The sequence below is a fragment of the Bradysia coprophila genome, unplaced genomic scaffold, assembly GCF_014529535.1.
Source record: "Bradysia coprophila strain Holo2 unplaced genomic scaffold, BU_Bcop_v1 contig_358, whole genome shotgun sequence".
Taxonomy (NCBI): Eukaryota; Metazoa; Arthropoda; class Insecta; order Diptera; family Sciaridae; genus Bradysia; species Bradysia coprophila.
In genome coordinates this window covers 2,756,894-2,778,197 of record NW_023503616.1, presented here as the reverse complement: position 1 = coordinate 2,778,197, position 21,304 = coordinate 2,756,894, and the positions used below count along the sequence as shown (strand labels likewise).

The following is a 21,304-nucleotide window of genomic DNA, read 5'->3' as shown; positions in this document are numbered from 1 at the left end:
GCCCTTCGTTATCGACAGCAGCGACCAATAAATGCAATAACACACTGATCAGGCTGTCGTATTCAGTAAAATGAATGGATAAACAAATGAAGTAAAAGAATTTGTGTTAAGCACTACCCGATATTTTAAGCAGAGGACATAGAGAATTTATATGGATCATCTTGCGATATGTTTGCCATTTCTGAAAGGTTAAAATCCAAAACTGAGTTGCTCTTTGAGATTTCATTACGTTTCAATGTCATAAATCAAAAGTAAAGGAAAAACTTTTTTATTCAAGTAATTTTTTTATTATATTTTTGTTGTAAAGAGAATTTTAATAAATATTCAATAAATTATTTAAAACATCAAAATCATCAAAAAATATTTTTTGTGTAGTTGTTTCTTCACGAAAAATCCGACAAAAATACAGAACAGAACTTGCAGTAAAATAGATAGCAGTTCAGTTTACTGGTAAATGAGCATTGGGTCTATTGGGTCATTGGGTCTGTAATAAAAATAAAAAATAAAAACAATTAAATCCGTCAAAAGTAAAATTCCTTAGAACCTTAAGTTCAAAAAATGACCAAATATGGAAAACTTAATTGACAAATAATTTCACTAAGCACCTTAACTTACAAATGATTTGGATGAGAACCTTACCTCAGAGAAAACTCTAACAATTAATTTGCATGAGAAACCTTTAATTCGATTATTTGTTGTCATTTTTCCCAAAGTTAAGGTTCTTATGCAAATTTTTTAGTAGGATTTTTCAGAGTTTGTGTTCACTTTAGCACCGAGGAATAACTTCAAATAATTTTAAAACGACCTAAAGTTTCTTTTGCCTTCAAATTTTGGAAATTTTGGAGCTTAAAAAAATGAAAAAAAAAAAATAATTTGAATAAAAAACTAAGTTTCTTATTCAAATTAGGGCAGCTTTGTTAAAACGTTTTCATATATTCTTGTATTTTCCCACTTTTTCATTATTTTCACGAAAATATTTTTAAGAAAATTCGGAAAAGTAGGAAAATTCAAGAAAATTTGGGATTTTTTTTCACAAAAATAGTATACAAAACTAGAAAATTTGTAAATTCATCAGGAAAATGAGACAATTTTTGCTCAAGTGGGCTTAAATTATTGGGAATGTTGTAGGCTATCCAGAACAGAAAAGTTTTTGAAAATACTCTGAGAATCGTTTGTGTCGTAATTGTTTGTTTGGTCTAAAATTGAAAAAAAAAATGCCTCAACTGAGAAAATCAAATTTTTTAAATATGCACGAAAAACATTATCTTTGATTCATTTAATTGAATTTAATATCTGTGGTCACTTTTCTATCAAACCATTTAAAATCGAAGATTTTGTACAGTTTTAGCTAACAGCTAACAAAATTCTAAAAGTAAATTTTTGGTAGAGGTCAAAATATGTGGGGCAACCGAAAACTCGAAAATTTTGCTTCTTTGGTTTTACGAAAGTTGTAAATCAATTTTTAAAAATTTTTAAACTCGATATTTGACATCTAGTGATGAAAACAATTTTTTGTGAACTACGCCAGTCTCGGTCCCTTACCCATCGCACACCCGTGGTGGTCCACTAGGGAATCCAACCGGTATATAAAAAGCAGTTATTATAGCCCATGCGGAGTTTTTAGATCTCTCGAATTTAATATCAATTATCAATTGTTTTGTTTATTGGTTTTGAGACTAAGAGCCTCTCACAGTTGAGACAAGTTGTGGACCACCGGCGTGTGATTAATTGGAAAGAGTAAGAGAAAGCCTACATGCTAACAAGTGCACACGTTGCGAAAGAAGTGATCGTTGTGACACAGAACCGCATTTTTCATTAGTTTTTGTTTAGAATGATCGAATTTAGCTAGGTTTAATTTATTTCAACTTGACCATGATGTCTACGTCCGTAAAGTTTGTGTTTATTTGTTCTTTTTACAAAAAAGGACTTCAAAAAATAAATAACTAAAGAACCGGTAATTTTTTACGAAATTTTCGGTATCATAAAGATTTTTGGAAATTGGTACGATTTTGAAAAGCTCAAGGTAATTCCCTAAACAACCATTTGAAAGTAAAGTTCAAAAAGAATTGCTAAAATATATTACCTGCAAGATGTTCCTTAATAATAAAAGAAGTCATCCGAGGCATATTTGCTTTCTTATTATTACTGGTTTTGTGTTGTGGTATATGGTAAGTCATTACAACAAAGAAAAAAATACTTCGTATGGTATTTAACTGAAAGGTGATTGTGGTAAGTATGATTTTTAAGGTATTAAGTCGCTTTAAAATATTTAGTTCTACGTTATCTACAGCTAAAGCCAGGAAACACACAATATTTTTATAATTTATTAATATTCTTCATATAAAATAAAACAATTCTGTGTTTACAGAATTTATTTTACGATAAAATTAAAATATTTAAAAAAAAAATCATTTCAATGATTTTGTATTATTTTCTATTAAATATTCACAAAGGGCTGTCAAGAGACTGTCAAGAGACTGTCAAGAGACTGTCAGAAAACTGTCTGTTTTTAGAACTGTTTAGAACTTTCATTTACGAACACATATAAACAATAACAAAGGCACATCGGAGCCATGTCATAACATAGCTGATTGTTGTTGCTCAAAGGCTCTCTACCAGGCAAAAGTTGACCGATTTTTAAAAGTCGGATTCGTTCCTTACATCCGCCGCTTATACAATGACAACAAATGAATGAGCGTGATATGGATTTTTATTGTGCGCAAAAATTTTTGAAAACGCAAATAATTTTTGTGGAAATTGTTTTATTTTTAATTTTTTTTAGGTATTTTACGCTTTAGGTAATTAGGGTGATATATGTTTGATCTTTCATGGACGTTTTATTTATTTTGTGTGAAGTTTGAAACTAAATGTACAAGGCACTTCACACAAAATAAGTAAAACGTCAAAGAAAGATCAAATATATATCGCCCTAATCACCTAAAGCCTGAACTACCTAAAAAAAATGAAAATAAAAAAGTTTCCACAAAAATTATTTGCGTTTTCAAAAAATTTTGCGCACAATAAAAATCCATATCACGCTTATTCATTTGTTGTCATTGTATAAGCGGCGGATGTAAGGAACAAATCCGACGTTTAATGCTTAGTTTCCTCTTACCAAAAAAAGTACTCCGTGTGAGAGACAAAATTGAATTTTTTCAATTTTTCTTTGTTTATTTGACAGTTGGCTCTCTCACGGCGCTCTAACGGCTCTCTCACGGCGTACTTTTTTTAAGTGGAATGGGCACTTAAACATCGGTCAACTTTTGCCTGGTAGAGTTCCTTTGTGTTGCAGCTACGTTAAATTTTATGTGAGTTTTGTGGATTTTCATTTTAATTTAAAAAATAAAAAATTGCGTTTTTTCCATAAGTCGTTCCTAAAATAGGTTTATTTATCAAAATAAATTATAAAAAACTTCTGTTTCCTGACTAATTCATTTACTAAAATAGATCAAACACAACGCTTAGTTACAACGCTCGCACTGATAAATTAGAAAATTCCATTCACGAAACCGTCCGTAAGTTGAATTGGATTCCTTTAAATTCAATTCTCAAAAAAACACTGCATATCATTAAAACAAAAATCAAATCTTTTACTTGATTTGATCGAAGTATTTTTATGAGATTTTAACAAACACAAAAGTAGTTTCCCCGTATCGACATATAGATCGTGATCACTATAAAAGTGTTTTTATTTTGATAATACTGCATTATTCTGAAATTCAACATTAAGGTCACGATACTATTGTGGAAATAATAATTATAAATGATTAGAGTGATTGCATGTAACTGATAAGGAGAAAATCAATAACTGGGTACACGATTTAAGCTTTGTTCATTGAGTCTGGTATCTTCCAATCGATTTTGAATTTTTAAGGAAAATGAACTCGTAAGAATTATTTATTCTGCTGGTATCGAGGAATCTGGCACACGGTGTCAAAAAAATGCACTTTTAAACTACTTAAAAGGTGAACTCGCATACGCAAGTTTATTGCTGCAAATGCATATTAGCCATGTCATCGACTTAATGACTCCTTTTACAAAATTTTGGTATTGAAAAAACGTGTGCGAGTTCACCTTTTACATAGTTGAAAATGCGTTGTTTTAGCACCGTGTGCCAAATTATCCCACTCCATTCTGCTGTCGTTTTTGTTAGGATTTAGCTAAACTCTCATTTTAATTGTCGATGTCGAAAACGTATTCATACAAACATAAAAAGAAATTTCGAAGATTTTGAGCCATAGTTGCGAGTTACGTCCAGGAGCTATCAACAACATAATGTTGTTTCAACTTGTAGGCTATAACCTATACGTATTTGAATCATTTTCCTATTCGACTATTCGAAAAAAAAATCGCTCGTAAAATTAAGGTTCACTGTTTTAGTTCACTGTTCTGTTGAGCATTATTTGATTTAGCGTCATACAGAAGTTATATGACGAAATAAATCTCATTATTAAGTGGGTAAAATTGTATGCAAGAGGTCGTTGAGACAATTTTCATTGCTAATAAAAGAATCCAACACAGTTCACACACAGTTCAAGGCCAGAAAATTGTACAATAAACACTTTAAGTCCAAAAACATGGTAATCATTCATTTATTCTACTATCAACAAGACAATTTAAAATGTTTTACAAGTTGAATTTTGCGCTTTCTGGACGGTCTGAATGTGATACACACAATGCTAAAAAAAACTTTTCGATAACTTACTATACAACGAAAATTATCCTCGAAATTTACCAGTAAATGAAATTACGCAATAGTGATCATTAAGGCAGGTTGTACATATTATGGTAATAAATTATCATTCACATTGTTAACATAAAGTTCACTTACCCTTGGCAAGCGTATCGTGGTATAAAATTTATAGTATATTACTTCCGAGGTTCCAAGTTGTTTATTTGATAAGTGGGGTGTTACAGCCCGACCCGAAGGGGAGGGCTGTATTCCCCACTTGTCAAATAACAACTTGGAACCTCGTAAGTACAATGCTTTACGTGATTAGGCAATGTAAATGAAAATGAAACATGCCGTAACACGTAAAATTTTTTACTTCGATCTTACTCTAAGTATCGCTTAGTGTTTAATACAAAATCTTTTACTTCAATTGTTTTAACATTTATTTATTTATAAGATCTTATTAGGCCATCGTTCAGTTTTGTGATTATTGCCATTTCTAAAATGATGATTTTCTAATTGCTATAATATGATGAACGAACATCTTCGTACACGATTTGTCAGCGCTTAACAAATTGAGCTCTAAATTTAATTGCCATAATCACAAAAATGTGCGAAACATCGTAAATTTTAGTGGAAATACTCGTCTATATAAATAAACATTGAATATGCTTACACCAAACATTGGACTTGTTATCTAAACAATCAATAATTTTAGTTGTTTAAACACACGTCTTTGTAACAAAATTGGATATTTCATTTCATTCACACTTAATATAAACTTTACACGAAAGTTTTTCTATAAAAAATATTAGAGATTGAGATCTGTCTCTATTATACGAAAGAAATTTTATTTTTAATTGTGCAGATGACCTGAGATCGTCATTAACATCACTGTCATCAACAACGATCAGAAAAAAACCTATTGACCTATTATCATTGTTAAACGTATTATTTTTGGTAAATAATACATTACGTCCATTTAAATATGAAAGAAAATGATTTTCCCAAGATAATATATAAATATGGACTCAGACTGTTGGTCGATGAGTTTTTCCTGTTTGAACCTAAGAAGAATTATGATTGGTATAAAATTCAAACAATATTTCTATTATTGCTTCGTACCCCTTTAACTGATCATTTTACCATATAATTTTTTCCTCAATGCCGACACAGTCTCAAAATCATTTCATTCATTGATTATTATTCGTCCAATTACGGTTGGATGCCTCAAAATTATGAAAGATTAGATATTTATGTTATAACATATTCCAAAGAACTTATTTTTTTTCTAACCAGCAGCAATTACAGTAAAATGTTAATTACAAATAGAACTGGGTTATCGATCAATTGTGGTAGGTGTTAGTTGATTTCCTTTATCACATATTCTATCAAGGTTTTTATACAAAAATCTCTCATGTACGAATGTGTCTAGCTAAGTACTATCGGATTAGCGAGACATCAAGCAGATTGTCTTGTTTCGGCCTCAGAACGTTTGATGGTTGTTGGCAGTTTAGTTGTTGTTGTTGTTGAGGACAATACTAATCAGCTGTGAGTCGAATGCAGCCTATCATCCGATGATCACACCGTTCCATTTCATACACTTATTTTATAATCTGGAGTCAATGCCAGCAGTGCTGTCTTGAATTATTTTAAGGTAAGCAGAAAATGTTTGTAAAGGTTATGCTAAGTGACATCGATCATCACCCTTATTTTTCATACTTTTTCCTGTATGACGTTTGGCGAATCGTCGATATTTTAGTACACGATCGCAATATTCATTTCTAACTTCATTCAAAGGCGCACATTTTTAAGAACAGTTATTATTCCATGAGAGTATTAATTCTTTTTGCTATTAATAATTTACATGTAAATCAGTAGCAGAAATCACCATAACTATTAAGTGAAACGTAATTTTTTAATTACTGTTTTCAAATTTAGTTGTACAAATACAAAGTAGTAACTTAAGTTGTCTCAAAGTTTATCATAGTACCATAGTATCAAAGTCATCAGTACCAGCCCAGACCTGTCTAAAGTTCACACAGATTTTGAAAATTTTTCTTGCAAATTTTTGCAAACATATATCAATGAATCTAATCAAACTAGGCATGACCCGAAAGTACTTAAGCTCAGCTTTCCAATGAGCCCAATCTCACCCGGAACGATAATTTATAACGGCCAAAAAATTCGGATAAAAAACACTATTTTTCCAACTTCGGAGATCTTCCACCAGCAACCAGGTGTGGCTCGGGACTGTGTGAGGCCATTTTTAAGGTCTACTGGCTTTCAAACCATGTATATATCAATCCCAGACGAAATGGGTCCGATTTTGATAGGTGGATTTTCAAAAGAATCCCTCTATATAAGATAACCCTAGATAGACTATCTAAGATCGGTGATAATAACAAAAATGCAATTTAAATTACGGATTTTAAGAGCAAGAGCAATGAAATAATTGATTATAAAGGAATCTGAATAAGTTTATGTAATTACCTTTTTCCGTAATTAAAGAATGACAAGTTTAGTTTAATGGTCCATTAACTAAGGTGGTTTAATTACTATTCCCTACAGAATCCAATTTGTATGCATTTTTGTGTTTGATGTAAGAAAATGACCCTGAAATGTTTGCATGTTAATAATCAATTTATCATGTATTGACGATTTGTTTAACGAAAAGCGTATCGCCACATTACAATTAAATCTGTTACTTCATTTGTTGAAGGTATATCCTACAGTTTGATGGAAAATCTCTTACTTCTCGAACTATACGTTTTGTTATCAGAAGGTACGAGAACGCAAGGCAGAGCTCATCTCTGTCAAGGTTATCGATAACATTTATTATATCCCGATTCTTGATTCACCTGATCACTATATGGTAACAATTATATTATTGAAAATTCTAAAAATTGAATCGATACTGTTCTGAAGCTATTTTTAAAGTTGTTGTGATCGTTTCTTTTGTTTTTGAATAATTTCAACTACAATATGCAAATGCGGATTGCGACAACAGCTTGTGTAAACAATGTGAAAAATGTGAAACTTTTAATCAATATTGACTATAGTCATATCAAAACTAACAGGTCATTTGACTTTTCAACGATTATTGATTATGATTACGGTTCTACAAGTTTTTATAAACGAAATGTATTAAGGGAAAATGCGGCGATCTTTATTCAATTTTGATTATGTTTTAATAAAATGCTATGGAGAGTCCAAAAATTTTGTTTTTAAAAATTTAACTCGTTTCTTTATCAACGTTACCTTTGTGTATAATGAATAAGGTTTATCGAAGCTTTCTAAAATTCACACCTCACACCATTTAGTGTACCAAATTTATTGACTGGAAATTATTAATTATATTAAAACCGGAAGCGAAGAATATACGACAGCAAATTAAAGTAGTAAATGCACCTAGCAGGGTAATAGAAAAAAATAAAGTAGTACTTTAATCGGAGTATGCGAATATTTCCATACCTTTTTTTCATAACGTCATTTCAAAATTACCATTAAGGCTGCTAATGGTATTATTTATAACAAAAAAACTACTCTAATTGACGTGGTAAAACCTCTATTACACTGCTAGGTGTTTTGACTAAAGCATTTATTACGGACGTCTTATCTGTAACAATGCGATGAGGATGAAACGATGAAAAGTTCCTAATCATGGCCCTACGTTAGTGAAGGGCCGTGACGCAAGTCCGTTCACACTGAAAAATTTGAAAAAAAAAATTTTCCGCAGGACTGAGGAACATATATACACGAACTTTTTGACTTTTCCCCCTTTGCTCCTACTACCCCCAAAGTATTTTATTCATAATCTGTGCGTCCATACGAGTTCAACGAGCTATCACACGCCTCATAAGGTTAAGATTTGGCCAAGATATTAAATTTCAAAACTTGGAAATTTGTAGAAATTTGTATGAAGAAATGGATTTTCATGCATTTTGAAATTGATGAATTTTACCAACCTTTGTTACTTTTTTACTTTGTTACTTTGTTACTTTGTTACGGCGAAACTTTTTAATTTACCGGTGGATTTGGCTGAAATTTTCAGGGTATGTTAAGGACGTAATTCTAAGAAACTAAGAAGGAATTTTTATAAAAGCTTATAATTTCGGAGCTATGAGCGTTTTAAGGTATTGAGCTATGGGGCCTATAACTCAGAAAATATGGCAGATAGAAAGTTCGTTTTAAAGACAAATTTATAGAGTTTCAGATTTCAGTCGACACGTGTTTCATGGTTTTCCAAAAAAGTCGTCTATTTGGAAGCTATGAGCGTTTTAAGTGTGAGCTATGTCAGCCATAACTCGGAAAATACTGCAGATAGAAACCTCGTGTAAAAGACAAAGTTATAGAGTTTTAGATTCTAGTCGATACGTGTTTCATGGTTTTCCTAAAAAGTCGCGTATTTGGGATCTATGAGCGTTTTAAGTGCGAGCTATGTCATCCATAACTCGGAAAATACGGCAGATAGAAACCTCGTGTAAAAGACAAAGTTATAGAGTTTTAGATTCTAGTCGATACGTGTTTCATGGTTTTTCTAAAAAGTCGCGTATTTGGGATCTATGAGCGTTTTAAGTGCGAGCTATGTCATCCATAACTCGGAAAATACGGCAGATAGAAACCTCGTGTAAAAGACAAAGTTATAGAGTTTTAGATTCTAGTCGATACGTGTTTCATGGTTTTCCTAAAAAGTCGCGTATTTGGGATCTATGAGCGTTTTAAGTGCGAGCTATGTCATCCATAACTCGGAAAATACGGCAGATAGAAACCTCGTGTAAAAGACAAAGTTATAGAGTTTTAGATTCTAGTCGATACGTGTTTCATGGTTTTCCTAAAAAGTCGCGTATTTGGGATCTATGAGCGTTTTAAGTGCGAGCTATGTCATCCATAACTCGGAAAATACGGCAGATAGAAACCTCGTGTAAAAGACAAAGTTATAGAGTTTTAGATTCTAGTCGATACGTGTTTCATGGTTTTCCTAAAAAGTCGTCTATTTGGGAGCTATGAGCGTTATAAGTGCGAGCTATGTCAGCCATAACTCGGAAAATACGGCAGATAGAAACCTCGTGTAAAAGACAAAGTTATAGAGTTTTAGATTCTAGTCGATACGTGTTTCATGGTTTTCCTAAAAAGTCGCGTATTTGGGATCTATGAGCGTTTTAAGTGCGAGCTATGTCATCCATAACTCGGAAAATACGGCAGATAGAAACCTCGTGTAAAAGACAAAGTTATAGAGTTTTAGATTCTAGTCGATACGTGTTTCATGGTTTTCCTAAAAAGTCGCGTATTTGGGATCTATGAGCGTTTTAAGTGCGAGCTATGTCATCCATAACTCGGAAAATACGGCAGATAGAAACCTCGTGTAAAAGACAAAGTTATAGAGTTTTAGATTCTAGTCGATACGTGTTTCATGGTTTTCCTAAAAAGTCGCGTATTTGGGATCTATGAGCGTTTTAAGTGCGAGCTATGTCATCCATAACTCGGAAAATACGGCAGATAGAAACCTCGTGTAAAAGACAAAGTTATAGAGTTTTAGATTCTAGTCGATACGTGTTTCATGGTTTTCCTAAAAAGTCGCGTATTTGGGATCTATGAGCGTTTTAAGTGCGAGCTATGTCATCCATAACTCGGAAAATACGGCAGATAGAAACCTCGTGTAAAAGACAAAGTTATAGAGTTTTAGATTCTAGTCGATACGTGTTTCATGGTTTTCCTAAAAAGTCGCGTATTTGGGATCTATGAGCGTTTTAAGTGCGAGCTATGTCATCCATAACTCGGAAAATACGGCAGATAGAAACCTCGTGTAAAAGACAAAGTTATAGAGTTTTAGATTCTAGTCGATACGTGTTTCATGGTTTTCCTAAAAAGTCGTCTATTTGGGAGCTATGAGCGTTATAAGTGCGAGCTATGTCAGCCATAACTCGGAAAATACGGCAGATAGAAACCTCGTGTAAAAGACAAAGTTATAGAGTTTTAGATTCTAGTCGATACGTGTTTCATGGTTTTCCTAAAAAGTCGCGTATTTGGGATCTATGAGCGTTTTAAGTGCGAGCTATGTCATCCATAACTCGGAAAATACGGCAGATAGAAACCTCGTGTAAAAGACAAAGTTATAGAGTTTTAGATTCTAGTCGATACGTGTTTCATGGTTTTCCTAAAAAGTCGCGTATTTGGGATCTATGAGCGTTTTAAGTGCGAGCTATGTCATCCATAACTCGGAAAATACGGCAGATAGAAACCTCGTGTAAAAGACAAAGTTATAGAGTTTTAGATTCTAGTCGATACGTGTTTCATGGTTTTCCTAAAAAGTCGTCTATTTGGGAGCTATGAGCGTTATAAGTGCGAGCTATGTCAGCCATAACTCGGAAAATACGGCAGATAGAAACCTCGTGTAAAAGACAAAGTTATAGAGTTTTAGATTCTAGTCGATACGTGTTTCATGGTTTTCCTAAAAAGTCGCGTATTTGGGATCTATGAGCGTTTTAAGTGCGAGCTATGTCATCCATAACTCGGAAAATACGGCAGATAGAAACCTCGTGTAAAAGACAAAGTTATAGAGTTTTAGATTCTAGTCGATACGTGTTTCATGGTTTTCCTAAAAAGTCGCGTATTTGGGATCTATGAGCGTTTTAAGTGCGAGCTATGTCATCCATAACTCGGAAAATACGGCAGATAGAAACCTCGTGTAAAAGACAAAGTTATAGAGTTTTAGATTCTAGTCGATACGTGTTTCATGGTTTTCCTAAAAAGTCGCGTATTTGGGATCTATGATATTTTCGTTCAAACTGCACAATATGATTGTCTATTATCTGCGACCAAATTCTAAAAAAGCACAACTTACAAAAGAGCTGATATCGCCCAAAACCACTTACAGTGGAGGTGTGACGCAAGTCCTGTTATCCACTTACAAAAGAACTGATATCGGTGTAGGTGACGCTTACAGGTTCGACACGCAAAAAGGTATGCGTCACAAATGGCAGCTGATGAGGAAAGTACGCGAAAGTTTTATCAACAAAAATTTACCAGAAAAATTTTAGGAAGAAAATTATAATAAAAAAGTTTGCGTCACAAGTGGCAGATGTTGAGGAATGAAAATTTTAAAAATTGTGAAATATATTCCTTTAAAAAATGGAATTCAAACAGAAGAAAGCCGAATCATCTGCCACTTTTTGACGCAAACTTTTTTATTATAATTTTCTACCTAAAATTTTTCTGGTAAATTTTTGTTGATAAAACTTTCGCGTACTTTCCTCATCAGCTGCCATTTGTGACGCATACCTTTTTGCGTGTCGAACCTGTAAGCGTCACCTACACCGATATCAGTTCTTTTGTAAGTGAATAACAGGACTTGCGTCACACCTCCACTGTAAGTGGTTTTGGTCGATATGTTCTTACGTATGTATAAGCTGATGAAGTAAAAGATTTAGCATCGGTTTGTTGATAAAACCAAAGCACCTAGCAGGGTAATAGAGGATTTTACACGTCAAATAGAGTAGTTTTTTCATACCAATAATACCATTATCAGCCTTAATGGTAATTTTGCAATGACATTATGAAAAAAAAGGTATGGAAATATTCGCATACTTCGATTAAAGTACTACTTTATTTTTTTCTATTACCCTGCTAGGTGCTTTGATAAACCTAAATCAACCTATATTTTGGTGATTTGTTTGCCGTCTGTTGGAGATTAATTTGCCAAACAATTGTCGAAAGATATTTCCTGCTAATCTGTCAGGGCTTAAACTGTTCAATGGTTGAATGTTGGATCCAGTTCCTAAACAACAGTAACAATGAAACCTTTTAATATTTTAAGCGTTTCTGGTTGTTTTTACATTGTGGACTGTCCCACCTCAATCAATACAAGCAACCTAAATCTAATCTTATTTAAGGCTTCCTCACGTAATTGATCGTTTCGTCATGATTTTTCAAGGGTTTTCTTAACGATTTCTCCCATAATTTTTTTCGTGATATAGAGACGTGTTTAGATATGACACTTCTAAGGTGATTTTTAGGGAAACATCGGATTGCAGATGTTTTAACTTTTCATGCGATTTTTACGACTTCTAAAAAATAATTGCTAGGAAATTTATATTTGTTACAGTCGGTGACTTTCAAATGAGTTTAGGCATGTTCACTGAAAAATATCATCAATCGATGATAAAATTTCCAAATAATCGATACTATATCAATCGAATGTTTTATCGATAATCGATAAATATCGACTGATAATCAACAAATATCCACTGAAAATCGAATTATCAGTCTATATTTGCCGATTATCAGTCGATATTTATCGATTTTCAGTCGATATTTATCGACTATCGATAAAACACTCGATTGATATTGATTTTCTGAAAATATCGATAATCGATTCCAGGGAAATAATCGATATTTTATCAATCGAATGAATTATCGAACATGCCTAAATGAGTTATGCATTTTGTTTCAGCTGGCACCCATACAAACAAATGTGCTAATACTTGTTTACACGGTTGAACAATGTACACGCATACGCGTTACCATTTAAACCGTTAAAAGGCGTAAAACCATATTTGTTTGTATGAGTGATACAGCAGAAAAACAGTTGAAACGAAATACGTACCTCACCTATTTCAAAGTTGCCGACTGTAACTAAACGAGACAAAATAGTGAATGTCAAATAGAGATAAATTTTAGTGTAAAACAGTAATTTCCAATTTTGTTCACCAGGTCGGAATTCCCATTTTAAAAGTGCCGTAGACATTATCGTAAAAAATCACAAATCCTTATTGCCCATTTTATGCAGACGAGTCACCTACCTCTGCAAATACTTTGCATTTTAATGATGGAACGTGGGATTATTCAGGTAACAGAAACTCGTCCATTATTTCTAATCCGAAGATAAAAATGCAGCAAATGGTACGTAAAATTCCGTGCAATGAAACAGTGTATTTTTTTCTCTTCTCTTCCAATTGTTTATTTATAAAACAGTAAAATGAAAAGATTTTATGAAATTAATTTCTGATAGACAACTAAAATAATAGATTAGATTGCACGAATGGCATAAACGATTTCCTTCTTCTTCTTCTTTAAATATTGATAATGTTAATAATTACGTAGAAAACCTTTTTTTTGCGAAGAACTGCTCTTGAGAACATACATAGTCTTCATAAAAAATAAATGAATTACAGAGGCACACAATCGTAATTTCTTCTATGTTTATCGTCGATACTTTTAAGGTAAAATGTTCCCGGGAAAAGATTGTCGACACTTCCGACTGGTTCGTACGGTGCTTTGTGATTGTTTTGTTCTCGAATCTCCAAAATTTTCGTAAACTCCTCTGGCGCTACTTTGATTCGTTGTTCCAGCATAGGCAATATGTGATTCAAACTCGAAGTGATTGTTTTCAGTTTTTCCACGTCATTTGTTGTACTAATGGAATACATTGACGATGCAAAGCCCGACCCGTACGAGAATAGCGCAACGGATTTCCCAACTAAGTTGGAAATGTCGTTATTGATCAGCCAAGATACCAGGCCCGAGTAGACCGATGGAGTGTACATGTTGCCGACCTGGTTCGCTAGCAGTAGAGACGGTTTCGTTTTTTGCTCAAAAACGGAATTGTATTGCGTCATGAAGGCTTTCTCGACGTCCCGATCGAAATAGGTGTCTTCCAATTGAATGTTGTTGAATTTCTCGAATCCAGGAAATTGTTCTTGACGCTTGATTTGGTTCGCCATGAAGTAGTCGTTGACACCAATGCGGGCCAATGATTTTTGTACTAACTTGCAGAAAGGACTGTGGAAGAGAACAGCATCGAATTGTTCTAGGCCAACTTTTTCCGCGCAAGGATTCAGCTTCGAGTACTTTTTGCAGTAAAGTTGATAACAATTATCAAGAGCACTTAGGTAACATTGGATGGATAAAGGTCCATCTACAGTAGGATATTCCGAAGTCAGATCCGGCTTATAGAAATCGTATGCGTGCTTCATGTGAGTTGCACGAAGTCCACGGTCGAAAACAATAGGTGCGTCCGGTCCAATAAGGATTGCGACCGCCCCGGCTCCACCAGTTGGTCTAGCTGAACCTTTCGCATAAACTGCTATGTCTCCGCAAACTGCGATAGCCAGTCGTCCATCCCAACTTGATGATTCGACCCAGTTGATTGCATTAAAGACAGCTGCTGTTCCACCGTAACAAGCATTAGTGGTATCAATGCCTTCCAAATCAGTAACACCATGAGACTCAAACAATTGCATCAGCACGGACTTCACACTTTTCGATTTGTCGATTATGGTTTCGGTTCCGACTTCAAGACGTCCTATTCGTGAATGTGGCACTTTATTCCGGTCCAGCAGCTTGTTAACCACCGTCAACGCCAACGAATTAATGTCCTCGCGATCTGTGCAAAAGCCCATTCGGCTTTGACCTAGACCGATGGTGTATTTGCCCGCCGAAGCGCCATCAAATTTTTCCAGTTCAGTTTGATCGACATACTGAGACGGAAAAATTAATTCAATCGCCAAAATTCCAACATTATCCGGCCACGAAGACTGCATTGTTATATATCTTTTAAACGTTGATTGATTCAGAAAACGAAAATTTTAAGAAAAAAATATTTTCACACTTTGAACCTCACGATTTCATAACAAAATTTCAACTTTCAACATGAATTTGTCAATCGAACGACACACCAATGATCAAAATAACAGTCTTTGTTGACAAATTGAATTATACTGAATCGTCTCTTAATTTTCAATTATAATGTTCCAATGGACCAAGTATCGAACAACAACTGAGGAATTCCGCTAAAAAAAACTTTCACCTATGGAACTCCGAACTTTCTTTTTTTTTTAACGACGACACCACAGTCTGTTGTAACCGATATTCAATGTTATGAATTAAATTTGATGGTCAGTAGGATATTGTATAACACAGCAATGTTCACTTGAATTTGTTAATTTAATTAAAACGGAATTATCGAACAAAACTCAAAACAATGAATTTAGGTTAAAATGCAACCGAGCATGTATGTGAGGCAGGCACCAATGAAGAAGGTATACAACTTGCACCTTGAAATGCTGATCAATGATTGAACGAAAAATGTGTGTGCCGATGGCTGGATCGGTTGAATCAACGTGAATATAATAAAAAATATGCAAAGTATTTTTCATTCATTCCTCCACTCAAATGCCTCTCACTTACAAAAAAAATAAGTTCAAACGTCATCATAACCTTCAGATCATATGAGCGAGACACTGTAAAAATATTCGTTACGAAAATCATTAAACGATGAAATTTTGTCAATAGGATGGAACACTGTGAATGGAATAGATCTCTTCGTTTGGTGAAACTGATGACGGAAACGTTAGAAATGGTGGGGAAAAGTGTGCAAACTAATCGAAACCAACTTCACAATTTCACATAGTAATGAATAAGTTAGTGCGTCCAATTCTTTGAAATGAATGCAAATGAACTAAATACGGGGAATTCCCTTAGAAGCAAAGTTGGTTGTCATTAGTTTGCACACAAAACCGAACCGTCGATCGTCACGCCAGCGGTCATTTTAGTGATCTATAAAGTCAGTGACTAGTGCAACTCGAGGTAAATATATGGGCGGAGGTAATGCCATATATATATGACCGAATCAGTTTAAAATCACAAATTTGCTTAGAAACCTGGGCCAACTGTTTTGTGATAGACCTGAATGGCATTACCTCCGCCCATATATTTACCTTGGTGCAACTGAAGACCAAGTTCTGACCAAGATCATGAAGGTGCTAGTATCATAAGCCATCTGTCAAAAAAAAAAATTCCATTTTGCAAGTGGTGACATCGTCTCATTTTCATAGCTGAATATGTACATACCAATAATATAAAAATGAGTGTGTTTACAAAATTCTACGTCGTCGGGGTCACACATCAAAATGAGAGGAATTACATATAAATGTAATCTGCAATAAATATAAACTATCTTGTGTTACGTACTCACTTTCATATTATTTTGACATAAGTAATGAAAGTAAACTATAAACTTTATGAGGCGACAACTTCCCAGGCTAGGTCTAATATCACTCATTTCATATTATTTTGACCAAAATAATGCGTGCGTTCAAGGTAAATCGACCGATCTTGAAGAGTCGGTCATACCTGGTTTGTATATTTATTGATTAAAACTAATTTTTTTATTACTATCAACGTGACGCAGAGTGGAACTTTCTTGGACAGTATACGAATTATTGTTCAATTGAAGGCTGAATTAAATAGCCTCAATACAACGTACACGCACACTCCCCGAGGAGTGTGTGCGTACGTTGTATTGAGGCTATTTAGGCTGAATCATTGTTAAACTATATTTTTGTTGGAATATTTAAGTGGAATATTTTGCAGTGAACTTATATTATCCGAAAAATACTTAAAGAATGTAGATTGAATTTAACGTCATTTAATAATGTAAGCTTTACGACCGAAGTCGAAAAACCCTCGTGTGTTCAATATAATATACACAATTTCATTTTCGTATGAAGTCGTGTTCCATACTATCCATAAATTGCTTTGACAACCAAAATTTTTAATTTTACAGAATAGACTACATCTACATCAGTCATGAAGAAGATAATACGACAGCACTTGCTTAAACATATATAACGACAACACTGTCTGAAGCATATTAACGAAAGCACTGATATGTCAAATTAAATGTTAAAAAAAAAAAACAGATCAAAAATTCTAGCCGTTGGAAACGATCCATAAAATAAAAACAAATAACGAAAATATGGAAAAGAATGACGCTGAAATTCAGGAAATATTTGATTCACCTTCTGTAAAGCGACGTCTTCGACGGCGTTCAAGTTTGTACGGATCGCCTTTACTGAAAAGTGAGTGAAAAATTATTTTTTTTGTGTTTTCCAATTTTAAAATCGAGCATTCACATTGGGACGGGTAATGATTTGTTTACATGAATTAGAATAATGTTCATGCCGGGAACTGTGATTAATTGGCGTGTAAATTTTGTATACGGACATTAGTATCATTTTCTGTTGTACATGTTGTGAAAAGCATCTGCAGTGAGTTTAGAGAATCTGCTTCAAGTTCAAAAATTTAAAGAATAATTCATAGAAATTTCGTTTGCTCATGTCATTTGTTTTATTGCAGGTGAAATTGTATCTGAGGATACAAAACTACAGTAAGTTTATATACTAAATACCGACTGTAGATATTGAAACTCTAACAGCATTTAACTTTAGGTATGTAGCACAATTACAAAATGAAAAGTTACAATGGATTCGACTGCAGGAAACTATACTAGCAAACAACAGGTAAAGCATATTTGATACTCGTCTATATATCTGGAATCTGTTCAATAAATTTGTTTCAATTTTTCTTGGTAACAGAAAAGTGGAACCACCATTGAAATGTAATTTCAATCATTTGAACACAGAGTTGAGAAATTTCTGTAACGATCGCCACGATCTGGTCAAATTTGCCGCGGACACCAATGCATTAGCGGAAAAGTTGGAGTTCTACACAAGAATGGAAGGTTATGCCGTTCGAAAGGTAAAATATGCGGAGGACCGGTTAAAGCAGAGAGTTAACGATATAACAGCCAAGTTATTCGTTGATCAGGTCGAGGAAAAAATTTACCTGTAGCGGATACAGTATAATTGAAACATGTCGGAGACTGTTATGTAACTATTTTAAGGCATATAATTAAAAAAGAAGATTTTTTTATACAAAATTTCACTTAAACAAAAATGTTTTCTTCCTTGATTTTCGTTCGGTTCGCGCATGGGTCGACACGTATTCTCGTCTACTTTGAGTTGAGCGAACATCCAGAATGTGATTGATTTTCTCGATAATTTCCTTAGCCATAAGAGCATCGGTTAAAAAATCGTAATGACGAAATGTGTTACTACTGTTCGAGTGCTGAACGGGGCTCGATGGTTGTCCGCCGTCGGAATTGGTTGGTGAATGACTGTACACAATTCGGAAGCACACACGATGCACAGACGAATCGTCTATTATTTCGCACCAAACTATCGAGTCCATGTTGTGACTGATTGCTTTTTGGCGAGACCAAAATTTCGAATTCTGCGTCTGTACCGGATCGATTTCCAATTTCTCGCCGGAAATTCCCAGTTGAATGTCTGCTTTGAATAATCCCTTAGTGAGGATTTTCAGTCGGTACGAACGGTAGAGTGGCGCTTCCATCAATTTCTGTTGACTGACCATTCGGGCCAAATCTTCTGATTGTTGAGTGCTAATTCTGTTCGTGTCGTCCAATAAATTATCCAGATTATATTCTGCCTCCATTTCGGACGTCAAAGACATTGCCCGTGCATCTGTTTTTAAATCCGAGTTTCGTCGTTCGATCAACGCCAAATGACTGAAACAAAACTTTGAACATGGTTCACGGGCATCTAGAGGCGGGAAATCGGTGTCGATTTCACCGTCAGCTTCTGCTATGTAGAGGCCGTAGTTTTTCACTGTCAACAAAACAATATCCGGGTAAGCAATGCTGCACATGTAACAGATCAGACCAATGAATTCGTGAATTTTGGCTGTTGCGATGACACACACTTCCAGTGGATAATTCCGACTGTCCTCCGGCAACATTGTTAGAAAAATCTTCATTTTTTTTGTTGCTATACTCGTTTGATAGGATCCATCGAATTGGGCATAGATCAGAAATTTGTTAATTGCTTGCACTTGACACTTGGCCAACTGTTCGCCCAACTTCGTATTTGGTACGTAGACCTTTCCTTTGACATCTTTTTTCACAAACATTTCTTTGTTGTTGACTCCAGCTGGAGGAACTATATCACACCGAACGGTTTTGATCTTTGACTGTTTCTTTCTGGCTAAATTTAACTTTTCCAATTTTTGCACGGTATTCGATCGATGAAAATATGAAATGCCCGAATCCGTATGAATTTCCATCGATGGCCACAGATCCTCCTCTTCGTCTTCTTCACTCTGATCTAGCCCGGGATAGCAACAAAACTCGTCGTTAGGCTTTGGTATTGGTGAGTGCATTTTGCTTTTCATGGCTAGCATACGGGGTATGTCTTCCGAGAGCATTACCGTTTCACACATTCCAGTGTCATCCGTAGAAATGAACGAATTGCGGATATGGGAAAGCAACCAATGTTTGTTATTGTACGTAGCCATTATGAATTATTTTAATTTTCCAATATTGACAATATTTTCACACTTGTATGTACATCCTCTCTTTTTACATCAATTCGCTGTCAAAACAGAGCTTCGGCGAATGATGGCTTGTGTATTGGTGACAGAAAACTAATTTTCTAAAGTGTTGACAGACAACTGAATAAAGCAAAAAAGCTGCAATTTTTGCAGCATGAAATCTTTAAAAGAATTTTACATTTTTTAGATAAAAGATGTAGATGTGATCCACATAAAGGCAATGAATGTACAAACAAGGTAAGGTCTATCCATACAAACCGGAGGAAAAATCAATTTCATATAAACAAACTCACCTTTCAATGATTTTCATTGAGAGGTGAGTTTTTTTTATATGAAATCGCTATTTCCTCCGCTCCATAAAGAATCATAAAACTTAGTGACATATTTCTGCCCAAGACATTCTTCAAATCGATTTTTTAACATGAAGCCATGATGGTTCATTTTTGGCCAAATGGAGAAAAATGTAGATCTGGTCGAGTTCTGAATTTTTCTCTATTTGACCATACCTACTATAGAGTATACTTTCAATGCATAAAGGAACTACAAAGTTATGGATTTTCCAATAATTTTCTATGCATTTTGATGTAATCTGTAAAAGGTATAACCTATTTTCCGAAAGCACAAATAAATTTTACCATTACAATTCCGACGTGAATTCTGATGAAGTCTAGGCGGGCCATCAATAATGTTTTCAAGCGAGTCGCCATGCCACTGGTCAAAGATGGGTCCTGATTTTTATTTGTACAAGTTGACACTCGTGCATTGGTATATGCTCCCCGTGCTGCGTAATAAACACATACTAAACGAGCTATACTTAATCTATTATGATGAAGTGTTGGCGAGACATAAATAATGTAATCTAAGTTAAATACTGTATCCACTTAAATAGACGAAACTCGAAGTTCGACATATCCAATGGAAGTATACTTTATAGGTATGGTCTAATGTCAAAGTTTGTATGGTGCGGAGGGAATAGCGATCTCATATAAACAAACTAACCTTTCAATGAAAATGAGTTTTTTATATGAAACCGCTATTTCCTCTGGTTTTTATGGATGATATTTATGGTATTTCTGGTAAATATAGTAAGGACGCGCGGCCTACTACGATTTACTTGTATGTCACAAAAAAAAAATTCGCTATCTCACAACAGATGGCCCGACTTTCTATTCCATTTTTTGCTTTCAACGAAGGGATGAGATGGCGTTTGTATCGAACTTTCGTGCCACCGCACATCTGATTCGGTTATATATGGAATTACCTCCTCACTATATTTACCTTGGTCATATCTGCCATATCACTCAGCAGGAAGAATATCAGATGAATCACCGCAGCTTCATCTTTTACATATATGAAAAGACTGTCATCATACTCGGACAGTACCCGGACTGTTCGTATATGGCTCGAATCGTCGGAGAAGGAACGAACGACGAAAAGGATGAA

General features: G+C 34.4%; 3 protein-coding genes across 3 annotated transcripts; 1 reads left to right on the top strand and 2 right to left on the bottom strand.

The window, feature by feature from the left end:
* The first annotated feature begins 3,242 nt into the window (after positions 1–3,242).
* LOC119081840 lies at positions 3,243–18,403 on the top strand. Its single transcript, XM_037191080.1, has 5 exons — positions 3,243–3,308; positions 17,238–17,532; positions 17,810–17,840; positions 17,902–17,973; positions 18,049–18,403. The coding sequence occupies exons 2-5, from the start codon at positions 17,430–17,432 to the stop codon at positions 18,302–18,304; spliced, it is 462 nt and encodes a 153-aa protein (XP_037046975.1). The 5' UTR covers positions 3,243–3,308; positions 17,238–17,429; the 3' UTR covers positions 18,305–18,403.
* On the bottom strand, positions 13,606–15,867 carry LOC119081773 (hydroxymethylglutaryl-CoA synthase 1). The gene has a single exon (XM_037190974.1). It carries the CDS (start codon positions 15,211–15,213, stop codon positions 13,840–13,842), a length of 1,374 nt encoding a protein of 457 aa, XP_037046869.1. The 5' UTR covers positions 15,214–15,867; the 3' UTR covers positions 13,606–13,839.
* Positions 18,334–19,930, bottom strand: LOC119081767 (stress-activated map kinase-interacting protein 1). The gene has a single exon (XM_037190961.1). The coding sequence runs from the start codon at positions 19,823–19,825 to the stop codon at positions 18,395–18,397; it is 1,431 nt and encodes a 476-aa protein (XP_037046856.1). The 5' UTR covers positions 19,826–19,930; the 3' UTR covers positions 18,334–18,394.
* Between the last annotated feature and the right edge of the window lie 1,374 nt (positions 19,931–21,304).

Bases quoted from the DNA above. Each gene is read 5' to 3' on its own strand.
- LOC119081840 (XM_037191080.1), top strand. From the start codon at position 17,430: ATGGAAAAGAATGACGCTGAAATTCAGGAAATATTTGATTCACCTTCT. The intron at 17,533-17,809 runs GTGAGTGAAAAA...GTTTTATTGCAG, and splicing joins CGGATCGCCTTTACTGAAAA to GTGAAATTGTATCTGAGGAT. The intron at 17,974-18,048 runs GTAAAGCATATT...TCTTGGTAACAG, and splicing joins ACTATACTAGCAAACAACAG to AAAAGTGGAACCACCATTGA.
- LOC119081767 (XM_037190961.1), bottom strand. From the start codon at position 19,825: ATGGCTACGTACAATAACAAACATTGGTTGCTTTCCCATATCCGCAAT.
- LOC119081773 (XM_037190974.1), bottom strand. From the start codon at position 15,213: ATGCAGTCTTCGTGGCCGGATAATGTTGGAATTTTGGCGATTGAATTA.